At 34.4% G+C, this 23,162-nt stretch overlaps 1 protein-coding gene across 1 annotated transcript; it reads right to left on the bottom strand.

The window, feature by feature from the left end:
- Positions 1-5,231: 5,231 nt before the first annotated feature.
- On the bottom strand, positions 5,232-6,989 carry LOC145692284 (uncharacterized). The gene has a single exon (XM_081767581.1). It carries the CDS (start codon positions 6,987-6,989, stop codon positions 5,232-5,234), a length of 1,758 nt encoding a protein of 585 aa, XP_081623707.1.
- Between the last annotated feature and the right edge of the window lie 16,173 nt (positions 6,990-23,162).

The raw sequence follows: 23,162 nt of genomic DNA, 5'->3' as shown, positions 1-23,162 counted from the left end.
TTTCCCTGTAACTTTTTACCAATTGCGCGTAAATCAAAATTAACGTCACCATTGTTCTTCTGATTAAATTTGCGCCTTAAATCATGTATCACATGACCCTATTCCTATTTTAAAAACTTAACCTTAATTAAAAATGGCGGATTTCAAGATGGCCGCCGTCAGGTATACCCTTACTATATAACTTCCCCCTAGTCCTAATATGTACCCATATATTTGTTATTCACCTTTTGTCGTTACAAGATGTCTTACAGAGCTTTTACCTCCAACTGTATGAAGACTATTCTGTACTTCCATGTGATGTTCTGGCAGTTGTATCTCCTAAACCCCTGGAGCTTCGCACCTACAACTTCACTGAAATACTGACCACATTTAGTACTACTTTCTCATATGTGTCTCAGTCAGCAACTCGATTCACTCAAACGTAAGGTTTACTTGTAAGATGTTTTCCTTGGAAAATAAAAAAAAAATAGTTTAACATTAAAGCAAATTGGGCTCAAGAAGACAGATGATTATTGAAAGTTTATGATTTGAGATTAATGTTATATGCTCTTCGCCGGAAATCAAACACGGGATCATGTGCACGAAAGACACAGAGCTAGAAATTAGACCAGTGATAAGACATTTTCATCTTCGAGACTCGATCTTCTCCCTACCAGAATAGGATTTTTTTATTTTAAAAATAAAACTTATGCCAAGAATTTTCACCTTTGTATTATAAATGTTAAATAAAATCTATTGACTTCGAACAACCGCCCCCCAAACTTTCAGCCTAGATCTCTTCCTGCTACTACCAGACCTGTATTTGTTCTTTGCGAGTTCGTGTTTTGTGAAAACTTCTTTCTTCCGAGCGTATGTATCTCTTTCACCCTATCAATTGAGTCAAGCGCTGCCAAACGGAGGAATTCGTAACTATTACAGAAGCTGACCAATTGCGGGAGAAGGTGCAACTGGAAGCGGGCAATACGGAAGATAGGAGTGATGCAAGAATAAATTCATTTCCCCATGTTAAGAGATAGGAGCTCGCTGCCTTATGCTGAATGTTACTGCTTCCAGTGGCAAAGCTCTCTGTAACTGAAAATGTAAATCCCTCTCTTTCTTTCCATTTTAAATTCAATTCTTTTTTCAGAAATGCATCAATACTGTTTTGCGCTCAAGAGCAAAGGTTTATTTTTTACCGATACACTACTTTAATACTTAAAAATATTTTTAGTATTAAAAAAATATCCGGTTGCACAACTATGCAACATATAGTACCCGCCACCGCTGATATTTATATATATTTTTTGTTCATGGGAAAGTTATCGAAGAAAATGTGTTATCGATGTGTTAATTAAAATTTTGCCTAAACCACTAATTGTGTAACCTGTTTTAGTAAAGTTACTGTTCTTTGTATTCTTTTAATTGTGTAAGGAAAGAGAGCCCTGCTTTGTTAATTAAAGTAGCATGAAAAGCAAATTCTTGAAAATATGTATAGTCTAGTGTCCATTGTTTCGTAAGTGTAACTCTCTGTAAAATTAAAAAAAATAAAATACAAAGACATAAAATTAAAACTTCAACAGAAATATGTCGATTATGTATATTCAGGGCCTTATTTAACATTCTTGTTGCTACCGCCGATTAAAAATGCTTCCACCTCAATATCAATAAATATTCGAGTAGAAATTTACGATGGTGAAGTAAATAATCAATATTATGTGGAAATAGAAGAAAAATATAGTCTACCGTTACAAAATAAATAAGACAGTATATTACTTTAAGTTTCAGTTATAAAATTATGACTAATTTGATTACTAAATAATATGAGGTCATTACGAAGAGATTTCTTTTTTGTTTTCTCTTGGGCAAAGATATGGATCACATAATTATAACTTATATTCTTTCGGTACAAAGAAGATTAAAGTTTTTCTTTGTGTCGAAAGTTGATCGATACTTTCCTAAGATAAAGGAAAACGAAGACATGTCTTGATTCGCCGTAATGTCGGAAATGAACGCTCTACTGAACTGTTGGGTACAGGGATGCACAGACAAACCCATTTGTTAAATCATATAACTAATTTCTTGAACATTCCTTTGAGGAGAATCTGATAAACGTCGGAGTTATATCTTTAATTTAGAATAAATCCTACAAAATGTTCCACAGACTTGCTATTTTCCAAGACATAGTTACTTATATATATATATATATATATATATATATATATATATATATATATATATATATATATATATATATTTGGTCTAGGAATTAATTCGTGCGGGTGGACAAGAGATGGCGCAACGAACGGAGCGTCCCACAGTTCCGTGTATCCACACATGTGTTGCAAACCCCTGTCATCGCGTATCGTTCGTAGTATAGGGCAGTGGATTAAAGCGTCAACAACACCAGTTTGTAGTTAAGTGAACATGGCGCAATTTGTGCCTGATAAAGTGTTTTTGCGGGGTGTCCTGCTGCATTACTTTAACATGCAGAAAAGTGCGACTGAAAGTCATCGTATTTTGGTGGAAGTGTATGGTGACTATGCTCTAGCTGAGCGAACGTGTCAGAAGTGGTTTGCATGGTTTAGAAGTGGTGATTTCGGCTTGGCAGACCAAGAGCGAGCTGGACAGCCAAAAAAAATTCAAGACGAAAAATTGACAGCATTGCTCGAGCAGGATTCGTGTCAAACGCAGGAACAACTTGCAGCAGCATTAGGCGTTGATCAAACAACAGTCTCCAAACGCTTGAAAGCCATGGGAATGATTCAAAAGATGTCACATTGGGTTCCACATGAATTGAAAGACAGAGACGTTGAAAGACGAAAAACCATTTGCGAATTGCTGCTTCAACGACAGAGCAGAAAGGGGTTTCTGCATCGAATTATTACGGGTGATGAGAAGTGGATCCATTACGAGAACCCTAAACGAAAAAAGGCCTGGGTGAAACCAGGTGAACCAGGTCCATCACAACCAAAACGAGATATTCACTGTGCAAAGGTTATGCTGTGCATATGGTGGGATATGAAAGGTGTGGTGCACTATGAGCTGCTGCAACCGGGTGAAACTATGAATGGAGAACGTTATCGACGACAATTAATGCGTTTGAAGCAAGCTCTGGCCAGAACACGACCAGAATGGGAGAACAGACATGATAAACTTATTGTTCAACATGATAACGCTCGCCCACATGTCGCAAAACCGGTCAAAACCTATTTAGAAAATGTCGGATGGGAAGTTTTACCCCACCCGCCGTATTCACCAGACGTTGCTCCCTCGGACTACTACTTGTTCGATTGCATGAACAACGATTTGATTGGACAGCGGTTTACTTCTTCAGAAGATATCGAAACATGGGTCTCTGACTGGATCGCTTCCAAGGATGAGGACTTCTTTCGCCACGGAATCCGTACATTGCCTGACAGATGGGCGAAAGTGGTGGCTAGCGATGGACAATATTTTTCTTAAGGTATTTATGTATTTCGTGTTTGTACTACAGCTTCAATGTGTGCGTACCAACCGCACGAATTAATTCCTAGACCAATATATATATATATATATATATATATATATATATATATATATATATATATATATATATATATATATATATATATATATATATATATATACAAACACCGTGTGCGTGGGTTTTCTCGGGGTTCTCCCGTTTCCTCCCACTTTCTTCATTCCACCATTTCATTCATCACTCATCATCACCGTCTCCTTTAGCCTAACCGGATAACCGTGGGACGTAAAATTCAGATTTCATTTCCTTTCATTTCACACACACACACACACACACACAGACACACACACACACACACACACACACACATATATATATATATATATATATATATATATATATATATATATATATATATATATATATATATATATAACTTAATTTGTGTGAAAAATGTCTAGCATAGAATTGACAACTATTAAAAATATTTTCAGTGTTTGGCTGCATATATTATTATTCTTAATAATATATAATATATTAATTTAATAATGTTTCCACAAGTAAAAGAAGTGATCGTATATTAGAAAGTGGAAGCTAAGGTAGAACAATCAAAAACAGCAACCAACCCACATATGAATAAGAGATTTAAACAACGGCAGGCTACACCAAATCAATTTCCACAATATGAATAATTTCAAAAGAAGGACAGTAGAACAAGAACATGTTATGTGGGAAACAACATATTTAAAATAGTGTTTGCAACAATGCACAACTTCACACCATCTATTTCGATTTATCTAAAGTCTTTGATTCCATTAACCATCCTTATCTAATTTATAAAATCTCCAATAGATTTGGTATTTATGGGCCACTCGTATCCTTATGGACTAGCTATCTATAAGGTCTCACCCAGAGAATCATCTTGACGGGACGAATTTCTAACCCTCTGCCTGTTACATCCGGAGTAGCACAGGGAAATGTACTTGGATCACTCTTATTCATAATGTACATGGATGATCTGGCTAGTCGCTTCAACTCAACCTCTAGCAGAATCTTGTTATTTGCAGATGATTGTAAAATCTTCAGGGAAGTGAACAGTACGGAAGACCCCGGCCTATTTCAAAACGACATAGATAATTTTTCCTCTTGTTGTAAAACATGGCTCTTAAATGTGAATAACGATAAGTGTACACCCGTAACAGTTTCCCTAAAGAAAAGTGTTGTACACACCTCATACAGCATAAATGATTCGCCCATCATGAGAGTCAATAGTCATAAAGATTTCGGAGTTATTTTTGACACAAAACTGACTTTTACAGAGTATATAAAACTATCACTAAGCAATCGTTGCGTCTTCTATAGGACTTCCGTGAAGATTAACAGAAATACGTAAGCTCTTTTTCTCAGTAACATTCTACAAGGCAATAATTTCTCCTGATATGGAATATTATTCACCTATCTGGACAATGTTAACTCCTACATCCCGGCTAAACTCAATACTACATTTCAAAGTCACTGTTGCCAACTCGCGAGTTTGAAATGTCGCTAGTTTAGTACTCTAAAGTCGCTAGAAGTCGCTAAACGCTTCCTGCCAAGTCGCTAAAAAAGTCGCCATATAATTTTACAAAGCAATTAAAATAATTTAAATGTTTTCCACGTACAATTAAAGACTCGAGTATTTTTTCTTTGAAAAAAATATCATCTTGAAAAAAAAAAACACTGCACTACGCACTTTGAAGCATACAAAATTAATAAATATAGCATTAAAAGTTTGCAAATACTCACCCATTTACTCGTCATCAGAGTCATCGGAAAATGAATCCAAATCCTCTTCCTCAATTTCTTCAGAAGATTCATCTACAGATGTTGATGGTGTTCCTGAGGTTGATGGTTGAACTCCAGATGTTGATGGCTGCGAAGCTCCGAAAGAGTACGCCACTTTTGTGCCAATCAATTTAATAACTTCAGAAGGAAGATTATATGAGTAGCACGCTGCATTAAAATGTCTAAGAAATGTTCGCACGCTCAAGATGGCACTTACTGTCTTCGTGCTCAGACGGTTTCTAAGTTTGTTTTTCACTGTATTCACGACACTAGATACACGTTCGACTTCAGCGTTGGAATGTGGCAAGGACAATACTGTCATTGCTAAATTGGTTAATTGTTCAAATACTACTAGTCCCGCTGCGTCTCTGTAATTACGCACTTCAGCCCAAAATGCAATAGTATTGCTTGTGTTTTCCCATTTTACAGAGTTCAGCGTACGCCACTGAACAATGATTTTGTCGATGTTTTTCTCATCAAACCCAAAACACTCAGCCAATTTCACTATATCGTTATATCTTTGTGGCTTTACTGCTTCCTCCACACAAAGTAATGACATTTTCTCTAATATGTTCACATTTTCTGGAAGACGTTGTTGTAATTCTTTAAACAACTTAATTGTGAAATCAATGCATCTTTTCCGAAGTACCTTCTCATCATCATTTCCCAATTTGGCATCGTGGACAGCTTTTTCGAAAGCATAACCAAGATAAGGCGATGGATCTAGGTGGCTTTCAATGTTGCTGGTAAAAACATTAATCTTTGCAGAAGGTGCAACTACTTTCGAAGAAACTGCATTGCAAAATTGAATGAGTTTGTCGAGTAACTTTGTGGGGTCCGTGTTTTCTCCTTCAAAAACCTTAACAGCACTTTGAACTTCATTTAAAACTGTCCTTAGGTATGTCAAATACAAAAAATTTCTAGTATCAGAGTACATAGAATATAGCATTTCCGCTGTGTAACAGTTATTCTTATTTTTCGCAATTTCGAAAAATAATTTTAATTCAGTCCATTGCTTTAGAATTCTGTCCACCACCGGTTCAATTGACAGCCATCTAGTTGCACAAATCTTCAACAATTTCAAAGGCTTTTCTCCACAATTTATGGTTTCATATATTTGTTTGTATTCTTCTTGACGGTTGGGTGATAAAGAAAACCAGTTATATGTTTCCCTTAAAAGGAATTCAATATTCCTTGGAAGAGTAGATTCAGAAGCGTGAGACACTGCCAGCTGTAGAGAATGGCAAACACATCGCACAAGAACTAAATGAGACAAACCGAATTCTTCTTTCAAAATTCTGTATACTCCGTTGTTCACTCCTGTCATTACCGAAGCATTGTCCGTGCCAATACCTACAAGATTTTTTACATTCAGTCCCAAATTTTTCAGTGTGTTTACGAGCGTCAAAGCGATGTCTCGCGCACTAGCTGAAGGGAGAGAAACAAGTTCCAGGAACGTCGAAATAACCCGACACTGAGATACACTAAAATACCGCACTACAACACCTAATTGTTTGGTTACACTAATATCCGTTGATTCATCCAAAATAATACTATATTTATTATCTCCAATATCAGTCACGATTTTTTGCTGGAAATGTGGAGCTAACTCCTCACGAATAATCTCACTGCATTTCGTTCGACCTAACCTAATTTTTGGACCTGCTGCGGAATCCGAAAACACCTTCTTACAAAGCGCAGTTAAATGTTTTGTTGTATTCATCGAGCAATGTTCGGCAATAAACATGGCAAAAGAGCCCTCTGCAATTTTAGATGGACTCAAATAACTAGAAGGAGTAAACGATATTCGGGGTTGCGTCTTCGAAGTGTGCAATTTTGAGTTTTTTTCATGTTTTTTACTTTTAAGGTGTTTACCAATGTCACTTACCTTTGCGTAAAATGTAGTTTTGCAATAAGCGCATAATGCTTTGGTTAAATCTCCCTCAACTGGCTTTAGCCAGCCTTTAAATTTTGGATCACATTCCCATTCCTTCCTATAATGTTGACTATACGATTTTTTTTGGAGGGGGAAATTCATATTGCTCTCGTATTGGAACACTTTACCCGACTTACACCACGAAAATTTCTGTATAATTTATATAAATCGCAGTTATATTAATATACAAATCACACGCACTACACTGAAAAACACAATGTTCTGCAGAGCCACTGTCACTTCACGCACTGTGCAATGCAAGAGGTTACCAGCTATTGCGCGACTAGTTCAATACGGGAAATTCCCGGGTTTCGAAGCCGCCCGCAGAGAAGGGCATAATCCTTATAGCAGCGATGAATCCAACGAAGTAATTCGCTCATAGTAGTAATGCAACAGAGTGTGTAATTTAATTATTAGTAAAACTGCAAAATTTTGGAACCTTTAATATAAATATAGAACAAAATCTTTGAATTCCTAAATGTCGCTAGATTTGTCGCTAGGCGCTAAATAAAAAAAATGTCGTTAGACTCTTCCAAAAGTCGTTAGTTCTAGCGACAAAGTCGCTAAATTGGCAACATTGTTCAAAGTACCTCGCACATGTGCGATGACAAAACCCGAACTGTTACGAATACTAAATATTCAAGTTCCTGACACTCGTTATAAAATCAATGATCTCAAATATCTGTACAAACTCATATTTGACCAACTCAGGTCTAAAACGGTACTCTCAGAATTGGATTTTGTGAATTGCATTCAGATAAACAGGTAACATATATCTTTATTTTATGGTACAACCTAGACTGTCAATAGTTCAACACTCTCTGTTCCACAGGCTTCTTAAGTTATACAATGAAATGTCACATACACCCATAGATTTATTTAATTCTGAAGTTGCATATAACTGCACTACGAGGTCATTTTAATGGAGTCAGTTGTTGGCAATCTTTCTTGTTATTTCTTAGACGTTATTATTATTATTATTATTATTATTATTATTATTATTATTATTATTATTATTATTATTATCTCTTAGATTTGTTAGACATTTCGATGTAAACTAGCGTTCAGGTGTTCAGGTGTTCAGCGTTCAGGTAAATATAAATGAATGTCCGGCCAACTGTGCTTAGTTCAGAAATTGTTTGGACTACCATAATGTTTTTAAGTATTGTTCAAAAAGAGAAGCTTTGATGACGAAAGAGAAGAGCGAATGAAATGCTGAGTAAAGATATCCAAAGGAATGATTTTAAAGATACTTTTGAAGTACAAGAGTTCAAACAACCTTTCGATGAATTGACAGACACAATCCTAATGACGAGTGAAACCAAAACCTCTATTTAAAAAAAGATAAGGACGTTTGGATTAATAGTTATCAAGAAGTCAAATCGGAAAGAAAATTTAGCCTCTGCAAGGTAGATAGTTTCTATTAGTAACAGGGATTTCCGAGATAAAAGACGACAATGACAATGAAAACGTCTGAAAATAAGTTTCTGGCAGAGGAAAAAATACGGGGCAAGAGAAAAGGGAAACACGCTAGTAAGGAGCAAACAGAATACCACGAGGAGTTGATGAATAGATAAACTAGAAAATGAATGGATGTCGAAACTACACTACACCGAGGATAAGATGATAAACAAAAATGTACAAAGGGGAAACAATGAAAGAAAATGGGTTTAGAAAGGATAAGTTAGAAACAATATAGTGGTGGAAGTTGTGTAGATGGAGTAAATAGAAGTATTTAAACAGGAAGGGGAAAGCTGATGAAGAGCAAGTAGAGATAGTCGGAGAAGATAGGGCAATTGAAGGAATTAAGTTAGCAGTCAGTAAGCAGAAAGCAGCTGATAAAGTCGAAGCGGATAAATGGTCAAAAAGAAAAGTAAGAAGAGTACGAAGAGAAAGAAGTAAGAAAAACAAGCGGAAAGTGCTGTTGATGACTAAAATGGAATATAAATTGGTGCCACAGTTTAGTGGAAAAAGAGCTAAAGTTAGGGAGCAATTGAAGTTATTGTTTTAAATAGACAATTGAAATGTTTAGTGGATTAAATGTTTGTTATGGACGCCGATGCAGGACAATTATGAAACAATTTAGGTTAGTTTGTTGAAGAACCGATTGTCTGCAGTCTTTTAGAATTATAAAATGAAAGTGGAGAATTGTCGTTAAGTATGTGTACTAGGAAACTATGAATAAAAAGAAAAGTACCTGTTACAATCTCGTATCAGTGGTTTGTTTTGAGAGTATCATAGCTATAAAAGTAGATCTCACAATAGGACTTTTCAAGAGTGTTCATTCTGAGACCTTACTAGTTATAAGTTTATCATGAAGTTCGACCTCTTCCTGGATTTTCTTGAGTAGATATACCGGTATGTTCTGCTAGGATAGGGTAAAATTCTGCAATGATTTCTAAAAACATAATATGATATAATTGTTGTTGTGTTGTAACTCATTTCACATCCTCATTCATTTACTCTACATTCTCATTCCACAATTCTTTAATGGCCATTAACTGCCATTAATTATCCGTCTCCTTTAACCTAAAGGAAGTAATCATAGGACGGAAAAGTGAAAACTTTCATTTTCATAGAAACTTTCTGAAATTTTCAGAACTGAAACATGGAGAAACAACTGGTCGAAGGAATTACCCGCCCTCGTAAAGCTTGATCAGGCCATGACCTATGCGTAAATACGGATTTGTATATTTCTCTATGGTAATACTTTGCATAAATGCCATTTATTTAATTCTTATCAAAAATATATTTCCAGTTCATATTTGTTTTTAAAAAATGTGCAGGAATTAACTCTGAAGTAACTAAAGTTTTTTTTTTTTTTTTACAATTGTTCTAATACTATTTAAGAATTATGCCATAGTTTATAGTAGATCACCCAAGCTTGGTAGGAATTTTTATTTCCTGAAACACAAAACGAGTCAAGCATTAAACACAACTCAGAAATAAACACATGATCAGAAAGTAATTTACATATTAACTCGTAAGAATAATATATTAGATTTTATCATTAATAATATCAACTTCCCATGAAAATCCAACTGTTATGTCACGCAATTCACTTAAAACAATGAAATTTTTTACGGATACAATCGATGCTATACAACACAATACTTGGATTTCAGATTAGAAGGCTCCCATCAGATTTGCCCCTACTTTTATACTACTTGCAAGATATTTCGCAGTATCAAAGAATAATTTTGTAATTTCTCTGTGCAATTTTTTACTAAGCACTAGGGATGATCAGGACTATAATCAATGTTTTTGATATTGCTTTTTATTTGCATTTTTCATTTCATCATCATTTATGTCTGTCAACTGGGAACAATCGACAACATACAGTATATTACTCACTAAATAGTATTTTCTAAGCACCGAACAGTAATGAGAGATTTTTTTTTTTTTAAATACGTGTTCTGTATTATTTTGAAACAAAAATGTAACAATAAATTAGAGTAGGACAGATGATCATCATCTTTACTGTGTAAGGACGTATCTTCGCCCTAACTGGTTTATGTAAATAATAAGATAAAACGATTAAATATAGTTTATACATAAATATATACTATACATTTATTTTCATAATTTAATTAATAAGGTTGTATATAATATAATCTATAACGTCTGGCCAGACACACACACACACACACACACACACACACACACATATATATATATATATATATATTTCGAGGATAACGTGTGTAGAATTTTGTTCATAGTTCTGTATGCTAACTTTTTTTCTCTAACGTACTTTTTCTTTTAAAACCTTGTAAAAAAGGGAAATAAAAGCGTTACCGACCATATAAAAGGCGACCCTCAGTCGCAATTTTTTAGAAGATGGTCAGGAGGGCTAAGTGATGTCCTTTTGATTTTTTCTGTCTTCTGATAAGGAACTATCTAAATGATGATAATTGCAGAGAGAAGGAATTTTCTCTGGGCCTGAGTGATGGCCGTAGAATTTATTTAGTAAAGACAACGAATTTAGTTGTAGGGAAGGCCTGAGTGATGGTGTGTCGCAGAGCGCTGATTTGACTCAGTTTTGAATTTTATTATTATTTTTTTCAATATACAGAATTACTAAAATTTTGTTTATTAGGCCAGAGAAGACGTGAATGATGGTATTCTCTATAGGGAAGTTAACCCTCTATGTTCACAAGTAGGTGTCATAGAGAAAAGGTTAATATATATATATATATATATATATATATATATATATATATATATATATATATATATATATATATATATATATATATATATATATATATATATATACTGATGGAAAGTTGGAGTCAGGCTTTCCTGATAGAAGTAGGTCATCGGTCGAAGCTGGTCTCGAAGTGACGGGCAGCGGGTTTCCGATTAAAGAAAATTAGGAATCTGTAGTGCTGAGTTATGCACCCAGACTTTGAAATGTTTAAGCACCGAAATGAAGATACTTTAATGAAACGATACTAATGTTATTTAGTTGAGGCTGAAAGAACCTCGATTATAGAATTTTGATATTATATATATCCCTTTTTCTGTGAATAAAATAATATTAATCCTACCAGTTATATATATTTAATTTAAAAAAATCTCAGAGTAAATCGTACAACTTTAGTTTGATAGATTAAGATTAGATTTCAGCTTAAACCTTCGGTCGTAGAAGAAGAAGAGGAGAAAGACAATTATTTTCTTTATTAAAGGTAAGATAAGAGCAATGCTTTATGAGAGAAGCATTATATTTAATTATGTTGGGCCTGTTTATACGCAATGCATGTTAGGCAATGGAGAAGAACAGGAGAACCGCAACAACTGTCATTCTTAGAAACGAAGTGTTTGTTTTTCTGATTCATCAGTAAATTCGTACTGTTGGGGTAAGATCCGCCTAGTACATCTAGGGGGAGAGGGAGGAAGAGACATATAAAAATGTTCGAAAATATCCGATATTAGTGTCGAATCTATAGTTTTCGGAGTCATTGAGATGAACAGTGACACTTCCGATACCGTTTAAATCCAAATTAAGCTTCTATTAGTACTCCTGACTGGCGAAAGGAGACATGTAAAAATAATTGAAAATAGCTAATATTAGTGTCAAATCCATAGTTTCTGAATTCTCTAAGTTGATTGGTGATAGTTTTCTTGTACTTTAAATCCAAGGTCAGCTCCCACTTGGATAAGACTCTCTAGCAGTTCTACGGGGAAGGAACCAATATTAATGTCGAATCCATAGTTTTCGGGGTCGCTTACATACATGGTGACACTCCAGATGCCATTTAAGTCCGACTTAAGCTCTCATTACCGAGGGTGTGTGTGTGAGGAAATGATATATAAAATATTGAAAACGTGAGCCGAATCTATAGTTTTCGAGGTCAATTAGATAAAGAGTGATACTCCATAAGAAGTTTAATTTCAACTTCAACTCTATTAGTACCCTAAGATAGGGGGTGAAATCCTGACATGAAAAAATAATTAAAAATAATCAATATTAGTGTCAAATCCATAGTTTTTGGGGTCGCTGAAATGAATAGTGACTACCCGATTGCGTTTAAGTCCATGTTCATCCTCATCTGGAGAGGATGGGGTAGGGGATATTAAAAAAATAATATGTCAAAAATGACAGATTTGTGTAGAATTAATAGTTTCAATTGTCGGGGAAAGGTCTGATTCGTTTGAAATGTCTTTCGGAGGATAGTTAATGCCCACTTCAAGCTGGGCTTTTAAATTATATAAATTTGATTGAAGGTGTACTCTGTGGGGCTGGATTGTTTTAATATTTATGCCAAAAGTAGAGTATATTCTATATTTTTGTCATTACACTTGCATTGAAATAAACATTCCAAGGAGGAAGCAGGATTCAAATATTTCTCATAAACGCATTCTCCCCATACGAAGAACGAGCACTTCAGCTAGTACTACTATAAAAAAAACTCCCATTAACAAATACATCGTAATCGATTTATGATTACCAACATCTACGACCGGTTGTAAAGTTTATAGGTTTGATAATTATTATTGTCGAATTCTTGATATCCTATTTAAGAAATTTAAACACCTAAATGCGTCGCACTAATTCCAGAGAATAGTCACGCTAATAGATAATCGCTAGAGTGGAGAAATTTTTGCCAATTTAAGACTACTGTGACAGTTTTATTTAACATTTGCGATTTGCAATTTAAAAACTGAATTGGTTCAACTCAACTAGTTGAACCTGCGCTCTCTACATAGCGCATTATTCACATATAAGCATGAATCTCCTTGTTATTCCTCACAACATTTGTACATGTTCCTTTACAGACACAACCGGAGTGAAACACGTCTTAATAAAAATCGCCAAGCGGTACCATAAACGGGGAAATTTTTTCGATTATTTTTTCAATATCTCTTACCGTTTGCAAGATTAAGCCTACTTCCGGTTGGAGTTTCTAATTCATGCATAATAAGTGTTTTCTTTCTTCTTGCATTCAGTATGTAATAAGCAAATACATTGCATACACAATTAATTATAATGTCAGTGATATATGGTATTCATTGGGCAAAATACTCCAAACGATAAAGATTCATCTTAGCATGGAGAAAAGGTTATCCTTTGTTTTCTTTATCATTTGGCCTTGAAACAAACGTCCGAGAGATATACAACCCTTGTATTAATGTTGTGTTGGAATGTATAACGCATAGAATATGATGCTTTGTTTTTTCTTTGGAGACATATAAACCTAGCATTTTATTTTTTTTTTAATATATTATTTCAAAACAAGACCAAGGCAGTATCCATTTTTGAATGTGAGCGTTAACATTTATGTGTTTCTACAGTAACAAATATTGGAACGATTTAAAACGTTGGCTGCCATGTGAATGGATTTCCATACACACGGCTCCTTCATGCAGCGCCTCGTGTATGGTTTTCCATACACACAAATATATATTGCACTTTTTCACGTTCGCTCTATAGGTGTGTGTGCTATTATATACATATGGCGTAGAAGTCAAAATTTAATATCCACGCCGCGTGTATGCAAAACAATACACAAAGAAAATTATACATTTATGAGGTTAAAACAAAGGCGAAAACAAAATATTAGTGGCGGATTGTTGCCCGTGGCGCACAGATGAGAAAGGTCAAAATATATAATTGCGGTCAACGTGTTAAATGTAACTTCAAGTGTATTCTTGTAATTTAATTATTCAAGACTGGATAGTGCTGATATTGAACAAAAATGTACTTCTGTCTTTATTAGCAGAACATGAGCCACAACAATATTTAAATTTAAGCGTTAACATTAATAGCATAATAACAACACTTGATATCACTAATATCAAAAAGCTACTGTTACTAAGACTATAAAATATAAACAATATTGTATGTGAAAACATTATATGATTATGTTTTGCTTTGAGAGGTAAATGAAATATATATTCTTTAAAGAAATTAAAAAACATTTAACATGGGACGAAGGTTGATCAAACTTGTAGTTTAAACTGTCCTACCTAACATTTGGGCGATCTATAACCAAACCATATTACAACCAAAAAGTCGTAACCGAAGTCCGCCTAACGCGGCGTATAACTGTAAATAATTTAGGATCATATCCTATGTGTTAAAGAATATACAGTGGACACCAACCTGAAATTATCATCAAAATTTGCTCATCTTATAGTGACATTTAATACAGAGTTGGCCCACCCTTTGTCTATATAACAGCTTCCACTCTCACAAGTTTCTTTCAGATCAGATGTCGAAACTTTTTATTGGAGAAGGAGGAGGATTTTGATCAATTTTACTCCCTCCCTCTCCTTTGTCGAACTTAGAATGCAAGGCTGAATCCCTCCCCTTTGTTACGTAACGCTTTTTAATTTTTTTCACTAATTTTGCTTATTTTAGGGGTTATCACAATAAAAAGTATTATTAGTGGCAGAACTTTTCGTTACAAAATGCTTGTATTTTGAATATATTTGCAAGTTTTTCAAGAACGATCAAAGTATTGGAAAATGGTAGTACCGTAATAATATTTTAACCCCATAAGATTGTTTAATTAACCAGTCTTAATTGTTCGAAATCCCATGCTGTTGTTTTCCCAAGGAGATCGCACCCAACCTCTTAGATCACCGATGATTGGTAAGTAGGAAATGCTGCAGAAAGATGCAGGTGAAACAGGATCTAGAAAATAGATATTGACCTCTATTTTTCTGGAATCCAGGATGCTTCATGTATTTGAAGTTTCTCAGTGTCGACGGTACAAAGAAGTTCTCTTCCTCGTAGATCACAGATTTGACGTGGCTGCACACGTGAAGGAGCAGGGACATCTCGTTTGTAAACAATATTTCGGCCATCTTCTTTAGATTTCAGTTTACCCGTTTTCAAGTTCTTCTTGTCCTAAACCAGTGACAGAATGCGAATAAACTCGATTTCTCTTAGAAAATTTAAATCTAAAGAATTCAATATGAGATGAATATTTGACGAATTCGGTTTTTAATATTTTATTTTGCTTGGATCGTTCTGTCGCGGAAAATATTATTTCACCAAAAAGAGTTTCTTCTGTTTCACATGCGACATCTCTTGGAAGAATAGAGTGGGTAATGATACAAATCAAAAGTTTTAAATCTATTCTCAGGAAAAGCGACACGAGTTGGACCGAAAGGGTATTTCCAAGCTGTAATTACGATCGCTAACAACTAACTCCAAAAAAGCGTGTACCGTAAATGCATTGCGGCGATAGTCACAAAACAGATCTTTATTGTAATACACTCAGGGTTCCTCACCAGTCATGCTGGTGTCTAGTAGCGTCTTCAAATCCCTTCTGCATGGTTCAATGTATACAAGCTGTATGTTCTCAATTTTCCAAAAGAATGTAAATATTTATTTATAAAACTGAAAAGAACTGAATAAAATTGTTTAAAAGATTGCATACCTATAAACCTGAGAATAAAAATAAAAATTACAAAAAAAAAAAAACACGTTACGTAACGAAGAAGTTAAATAACCACCTCCTCCCTCGTGTACTTCGTAACGCAAGGCCGAATCCCCTCTCCCCCTTTGCCACGTTACGTAGTATGTGGGCAACCCCTTAAATAAATATCATATTTGTTACACTCACAGATCACAGTATTTCGGAGAAAATCCCCGAAACCAGATTTCTATCTCCCCATTCAAATTTCTGTCTGCCCATTGAATTGAAACAATTGAAAGTTAGTTGTGCTCACAACAATACAAACAAGCAGAGAAAGTACAGAGGTGTTTTCACTATTTTGTTTGACTTCTTTCTTTCACTCTTGGTCATGTTATGCGTGTGTGTACTTATGTTTGGGTATAACAAACGGTTCTGCGAACTCGAAATATTTTAACAACCGGTTCTAGCGAACCGGTGCGAACTGGCTGAATAGCACCACTACACACAGGCATCTTACAGTACCGAATTATCTAAATAAATTGGAAGTCCATATACTCCAGAGAATAGTCTATTCTGCTGCCTTGTACTACCTCGTTACGGTTGGAAGCGCTACTCATGTTTTAATACGGTAGGTAACGTCACAGTACAACATTGAGAAACAATTCGCGACGTTTTGTCCGAATACTTTTTATTACGTAATGTAATGAGATTCTGAAATTGGCGATTGCCTATACAAAAACTTTGATGAAGATTGTCATAAAATACGATATTCTATGTGTACCAAATTTACAAAGAACAAAGAGGTATTATAATTCAGAGGTTCAGAATTATATATGTACTTTTCAGTTCTTTCATTGGCCTGTAAGTAAGATATTATTAGTAAATTACTAGTTGTACTTCTAGTAAATTACTAGTAACGCTAGCAGTATTTGGCACGCTGTCCTCGACGTCGTGTGTATACTGAGTTACAAATTTATTGAAATTCGGTTCTGTACGTGAAAGTGAATCCACATACCAAGTTTCGTGTCTTTATGATGAGCGTTTGAAAAGAGAAGACACATACATAATATGTCCCTTTATCAGTTACATTAAATTGAAAAAGTGAGTACCATATTTGTATTCTGTATATCAAAATTTTTCCATTTATCAAAGTACATGCACTTACACTGAAGGGTCTCAAAGGTACATATGATAATGGTAGAATTTCCTTCATCTTTTGATTTTTAATTTTTGGAAAGTTTAATATTGGTCCGTATGTTTACTTCAAGTGATAAAGTCTATTTCACATTATACCAAAAATCTTTACTATGTCAACAATATATCTTTCTACTGATAAAACAATTTTCATAATTAGAACTTTACATTTATGTCATATTGAGAATTTAATTTTCAGAATTGAAGGATATTATCTGTTTCCAGTTGACGAGCTGCCATGATACAATAATGGTAATAATATGAAATAAAACCGATTCCGAGTCATATCACAAACAACTGTCTATCAAGGACAATTAATCGCTACTATAATACTATTATACTCAGATTCAGCGAACAACATCAACATCTACGTCTGACTTAAACAACGTCACGTGCACAGATTGAAACGAAAGTCCCATGAGCTCTTACGCACGCGAGATACAAGTGTTCACTATGTACACGTTTCTTAGCAAATACTAACCTGTTACATGTTTAATTGCAGGTAGCTCTGATTCTTGTATTCTTTGCATTTAGTGTATTCTTTGTTAATCCATTACGCATTAACGAAGTGTTATAAGGTAATGGGATTTATTACGTATGAGTTACCACATATCGTTGGAAAACGGATTATGGATGACATCAAACAGGAAAATTTATGACAAACATCCAAAGGAATTTTCCTGCAAGGTTCAACAAGCCTTCCCACTGAAACAAACGATATTGGGATGAGAGAATATTGAAAACAGATTGTACTGTTGAGGAGAATGTCATACCGTACGTCGAAGTAAATCATTCTCTGTTATGAAATGTTAGTACACAAATAGACACTCTGAAATAAAATGTTGTCTACATCCCCATCAGATATATCTTCTATTATTATACAATGTTTACTTTAGTTGCATCAACACACATCTTTGTAACATTCATAGGAGGAAATGAAACCTTCAGCTCAGGTACTACATCTTCGTTCCAAGGCTAAAATTTTAGAGTATAAAACAAGCTTGTACCAACACTGTTTTCATTTCGACTACTCTGCAGTCAAACAAATTCAGTGATAATTGAGTAGACTTGTACTAAAAGATCCAAATAAAGGTTTAATCAAGACTCATTTGGATAACATTCTAGTTCATCTCCATGCCTTGCCAAAATTGTTTGATGAACTTATAGTAATTTGGCACCCATGCACAAATTCTATTCCGAAAGCTGTGTAAAAAGTGGTTACCCAGGATGTTTCAACTACAGCAACATAAGTGAATGATACTACAATCGTGATGATGTTGCAAAGAGAAGTAGGACTCCTCGAAGAACAGGATGTCGTGTCATTCAACTCTATGTACTACATTTGCGGCATAATTGCAGTCGCACACGAGTGCACTATGTAAAGAGAGCCATAGTAATGTACACGATGTACATATATCCTAATAGGCAAACGCGTGGAAGTCTTCGTGAGAAAACGGTCCTTGCACAACAATTCGGAATTCGTACCTCTGGTTTGAGATGTATGTCGTAGCCATACACAGAAGGAATCTGTCCACTTGGCCTGTGTTATGATAGCAACGAAATATTATGTGTCGTCGCGAAAAGATAATATACAGCCACAATAAAAGCTGGAAACCTGGTAGAATTTTCACCATATTCGACGAAGAACCATTACTCAAATGACAAGACTAGTGATAGCCAATATGTAATACAATGCAGGCAAAATCAAAATAACAACATTCCTTGGGATTATTTTCCATTTTCGTTGCTCCCATGTGCATAAGCTACACATTTTCTAAATCTTCATTCTGTTCTGAGTATCTTGGCTCTTGTTTCATATGTCCAGGGTAGTTAGGACCTGAGCTAAAAGCATTTGAAAGTAGAAAATAGATGATACGATACTTGTTTAGGTCCCAATAACTAATGCAATGATAAGAGTGCAGAAGAGCCACCGTCTCTCGTCCCATGTAAGCTCACAAACACTAAAGAATTGTTTGCTGCACTTAAGTCTACGTTATTGCGTTAACTCTCCCATGCATTTACCCATTATACTTGCTCAATACGTGAAGGGTTTTAACATTGTGCAGACAGAACCTGCGCCTCACATTCTGATATTGAGACAATAAGCTAGACAACCGACTCGCCTCTGCTCTTTATTTAGAGGAGTATGGTCAGTGTATAGTACATTTGTTGCGTTATCAATCCTATCCTTAGATATTATCTGAACACGATGCAATACTCCATCTTCCAGCAGGATAACGTGTATTACAATGTCGCCAATGTGACTCAGAGTCGTGTACTACGCCTTCTAATCTGGTATGCTAGATATGTGTATCCAAGTACAATCGAATATACGTACGATAAAATTGGAGGCACTTGACAGTCAGCCGAGCTACAATTTTGCCATCGCTCAGTTACGCCGAAATTTATAGCTAAGCGTTGTATACCACACTTTTACACAGACAACTAGCATCTATACGAATGCGTATACACAAAAACATCTTCTTGTATGGCCGCTCGGCGTGGTTAAATGTCTATTAAGGTGAGTACTGTATACATTTTGAGTACCTTTCGTAACACATTGAAGTGAGTTTATAACTATTATCGGAACCAAATACGAATTACGTGGCTGTGGTAACAATTATCCATTTTACAATATATATTGAAACATAACTTTTATGTTCATGTGAAGTAACGCACACACACATACACACAAAATAGTTTGAATTTCCTTTTAAGTTTACATGACCGATTCGTACCGCGGATAAATTAGACATAACATATTGTTTTACCAGTGTATAGCATTTTTGATGGTACCTAGGTATACATATTGAAGTGTCCTTTTTGTATACTCGTGACCAATGTTAAACTTAGTAGATATTTCTTTTTGAGTTGAAAATCGTGAAATTCCTTAGTATACCTTAACTACTTTATTGATTTATAAACCAGTACTCTGTACTTTGATTAACAATCTAATTTATATTAAATTTACGAAATGACTGCTACATTTTGCTCATAACTGTATTCGGAAATATAGATTGTAGCAAAATAACTTACAAAATATATGAAAGTAGGAACAACTTAAACCACTTCCTTTCAGAAATAATAAAATTAAGTCGAATCTAATTCACACACATTTGGTATAAAGGAAAAGATATGCTAGAACATTAATGAAAACACGTTCACTTATATTGTTAGAACTTATAATAAATCAAAATAGCATAAAATTTGACATGTACTGAAATATTATCCACCCAAATATGTACACATGCTTTAGGAGTATCGGCACCATTCAGACATGTTTATTGGCGCTATAAATGTTTGATCAATAAATTGCAACCACTGACAATTCGAGTTACATAAATAAAAGAATTACTCATAAATCGGTAATGACTACTTCATTTATGAACACTTTCTTACTCTTTCTCACAATATTTGAAAATCAATATTTCTTAAAGCTTAAAAAATAACTGCAGTTCCATTTTACTTTTCCATTTTGCGTCTACTATCTGCGTTATTATACATAGCGCTGTAGTTTCAAAGGTAAATTATTAAAGGTAAAATAATTTTATTTAATTAAGGTTTTGTTAATTAACATAATCTTGATTATATTTTAATTATAATCTTACGTACTTTTATGCTCTGTTTTTTAAAATTGCATCAGAGAATTTCTAAATTGTGAAAGTATTTATAGCAGATTTAGATGGTATTACGATCTTCAAAATGTGTAAACTTCAAAAGTGCTGTTTACACGTACAGAAATTAGAAATATGTCAGTTTGTTGGATTATAGCCATCTTATTTTAGGATCGTTTACTTGCTTGTATATCTTTCACCGTACACAGTTTGGTAAGTGTAATTCAAGTGTCTCGGGCTTTTATGAATAAAAAGTGATGGCTGGTAGTGCTAATGTGTGAAATAGGCTTTCTTGGTAGCTTTCCTTAATGATTGTCTTATTATAAACATCTTGTAAAACAATCTATTTTATGATTACTATCAACATGTAACTTTCGGCCATTCTACTTCAAATAGTCTTGAAGAAGTTAGTCTTGAAGTGGATGAGTTTTTAGCCATCTTTAAAAAGCAAGTTTCCAATTTGTCCTATTGATATACATATCGTGGGTTTATGTACGTGCATACATATCGTGGATTCACGTGTAGGTTCACGCATATACATATGTTCACCCGTAACTTGGACATAAGTGCACAGGCTTTGATGATTTTTTTCATATTGTTTAAAGGAGTATACTTTTTCAGTGGTCCCATATAAATTTCATTGAGGTACAATTATAATCTTCGGTGGTAGACCATGAAATACTTCAGCGGCTGCAGTATAAAATGCCACAATTATATGTATGATTATGCGTAACTTCAACATAGGGGAATCGATTTTGTAGATTTGAAGTCGGTAATTATTGCTTTTTTAAAAAATAAATCCTCAACTTAAAATCCTGAATTATTGCATGTTTTTACATCTTCCAAAAGTTTAAAATCCCGAGAATATACAGGCTCATCAAATACTCTATAAATGTTTGATTAAACCACTAATTTGCACATTTTGCTGTATAATACTACTAGTTATGGCTTCAAGATGGTAATCTAGCACCATGTTGATAACGTTTGCTTTCATAGTGAGCTGATTGTTACTACGATCAACTATTAAGAGAGGAAAGTAGATTATTAACAGTTCATTGTGAGCTGTGCTCTCTGTTTGGAAGAATTTTATTGATGATCTAGAGTACACTGGATCAGAAAGTGAGATTACTATCAGCAGCAGTGAAGAAAAAGAATATTTTCGGGATTCTAAAGTAACTTATCTTAAAACATTGTAAATGAAGTGAAATTTGTATTTCCCTTGATTGCATTTTCCTGCACAATATTTAAGAGTTTTTGATGGTAATTTACTATAAAGTGCTCATTACAGGAATCATTCTCGAATTTTGAATATTCAAGTTTTGACAAAATCAATATATTCATGATTTTAAAGTGATTTATTTTTAAACAATTATAATTGACAGTGTTGGGCATAATCTTGAAAATTATAATAGACAGTAACATCCATTCATAACAAACAATAAAAGTTCTTCAGTAAAAGTACTTAAATTTTAACTAACACGTAAGAAATAAATGGTAAGTTAAGGAGTATATTTGAATGTGTTCTCTAATTTAGACCAACGTTTAGCGCAAGTATTTTTCGGTGCATAGTCTTGAGTTGGATTCCAATGAAAGCACAACATTTTCAATATTGGCGCAGCATTGTAAGACAGTTGAGTATATAGAAAATACAGTATTTAAATTTAGATGTAGTGAATTATGATCTTGAAAGTCTATAAAGTAACATGGGGAAAACTTATGCTCTAAACACATATCACCCAACAACTCTTTTTCATTAGTCATAGCTCATACATGGTTTAATGCCAGAGTTGTTATTTGGCTCGCGTTCGATCCAATAAACAATAGACTGCCTCCTGCAAATGCCGAAGAGTTTGGTAATGATGTCAGTTCTGTTGCATTCAAAGGAAATAATTTTTGAGCTCAGTTTGTTTAGTAAGTTTATAAATAATTCCATTCTCCAGATTTTGTTTTTTAAAAAAATATAGGTAAACATTTCGTGTTTTTTTAATGAGCTAGATAATGTTATTAAGAAGATCAGCATGGCTAGTTGTTAGTACCTTTCCAACTCTTCATGCTTGCTAAAAAATTCTAAAAATTGCCAGCATATGATTTCCTATACAGATACAATAGATGATTTAATTGTTCTGAGAACGTTTTCGTCCGAACTGTTTCTTTTAAGGCATGAACAGAGAATACATTCAAATGTCATAGGAGAGTGAATAGGGCCACGATCAAGTGTTAGTTTGACATAAGTTTAAATTAAAAAATTAAAAGACTGAGTGTTCTGGTAGGGCAGGAAC

The sequence above is a fragment of the Thermobia domestica genome, chromosome 8 (assembly GCF_964235325.1).
Source record: "Thermobia domestica chromosome 8, izTheDome1.hap1.1, whole genome shotgun sequence".
Lineage (NCBI taxonomy): Eukaryota > Metazoa > Arthropoda > Insecta > Zygentoma > Lepismatidae > Thermobia > Thermobia domestica.
This window is presented reverse-complemented; position numbering and strand designations above follow the sequence as displayed.

Excerpts from the sequence above, each read along its gene's own strand:
- LOC145692284 (XM_081767581.1), bottom strand. The coding sequence starts at position 6,989 with ATGAATACAACAAAACATTTAACTGCGCTTTGTAAGAAGGTGTTTTCG.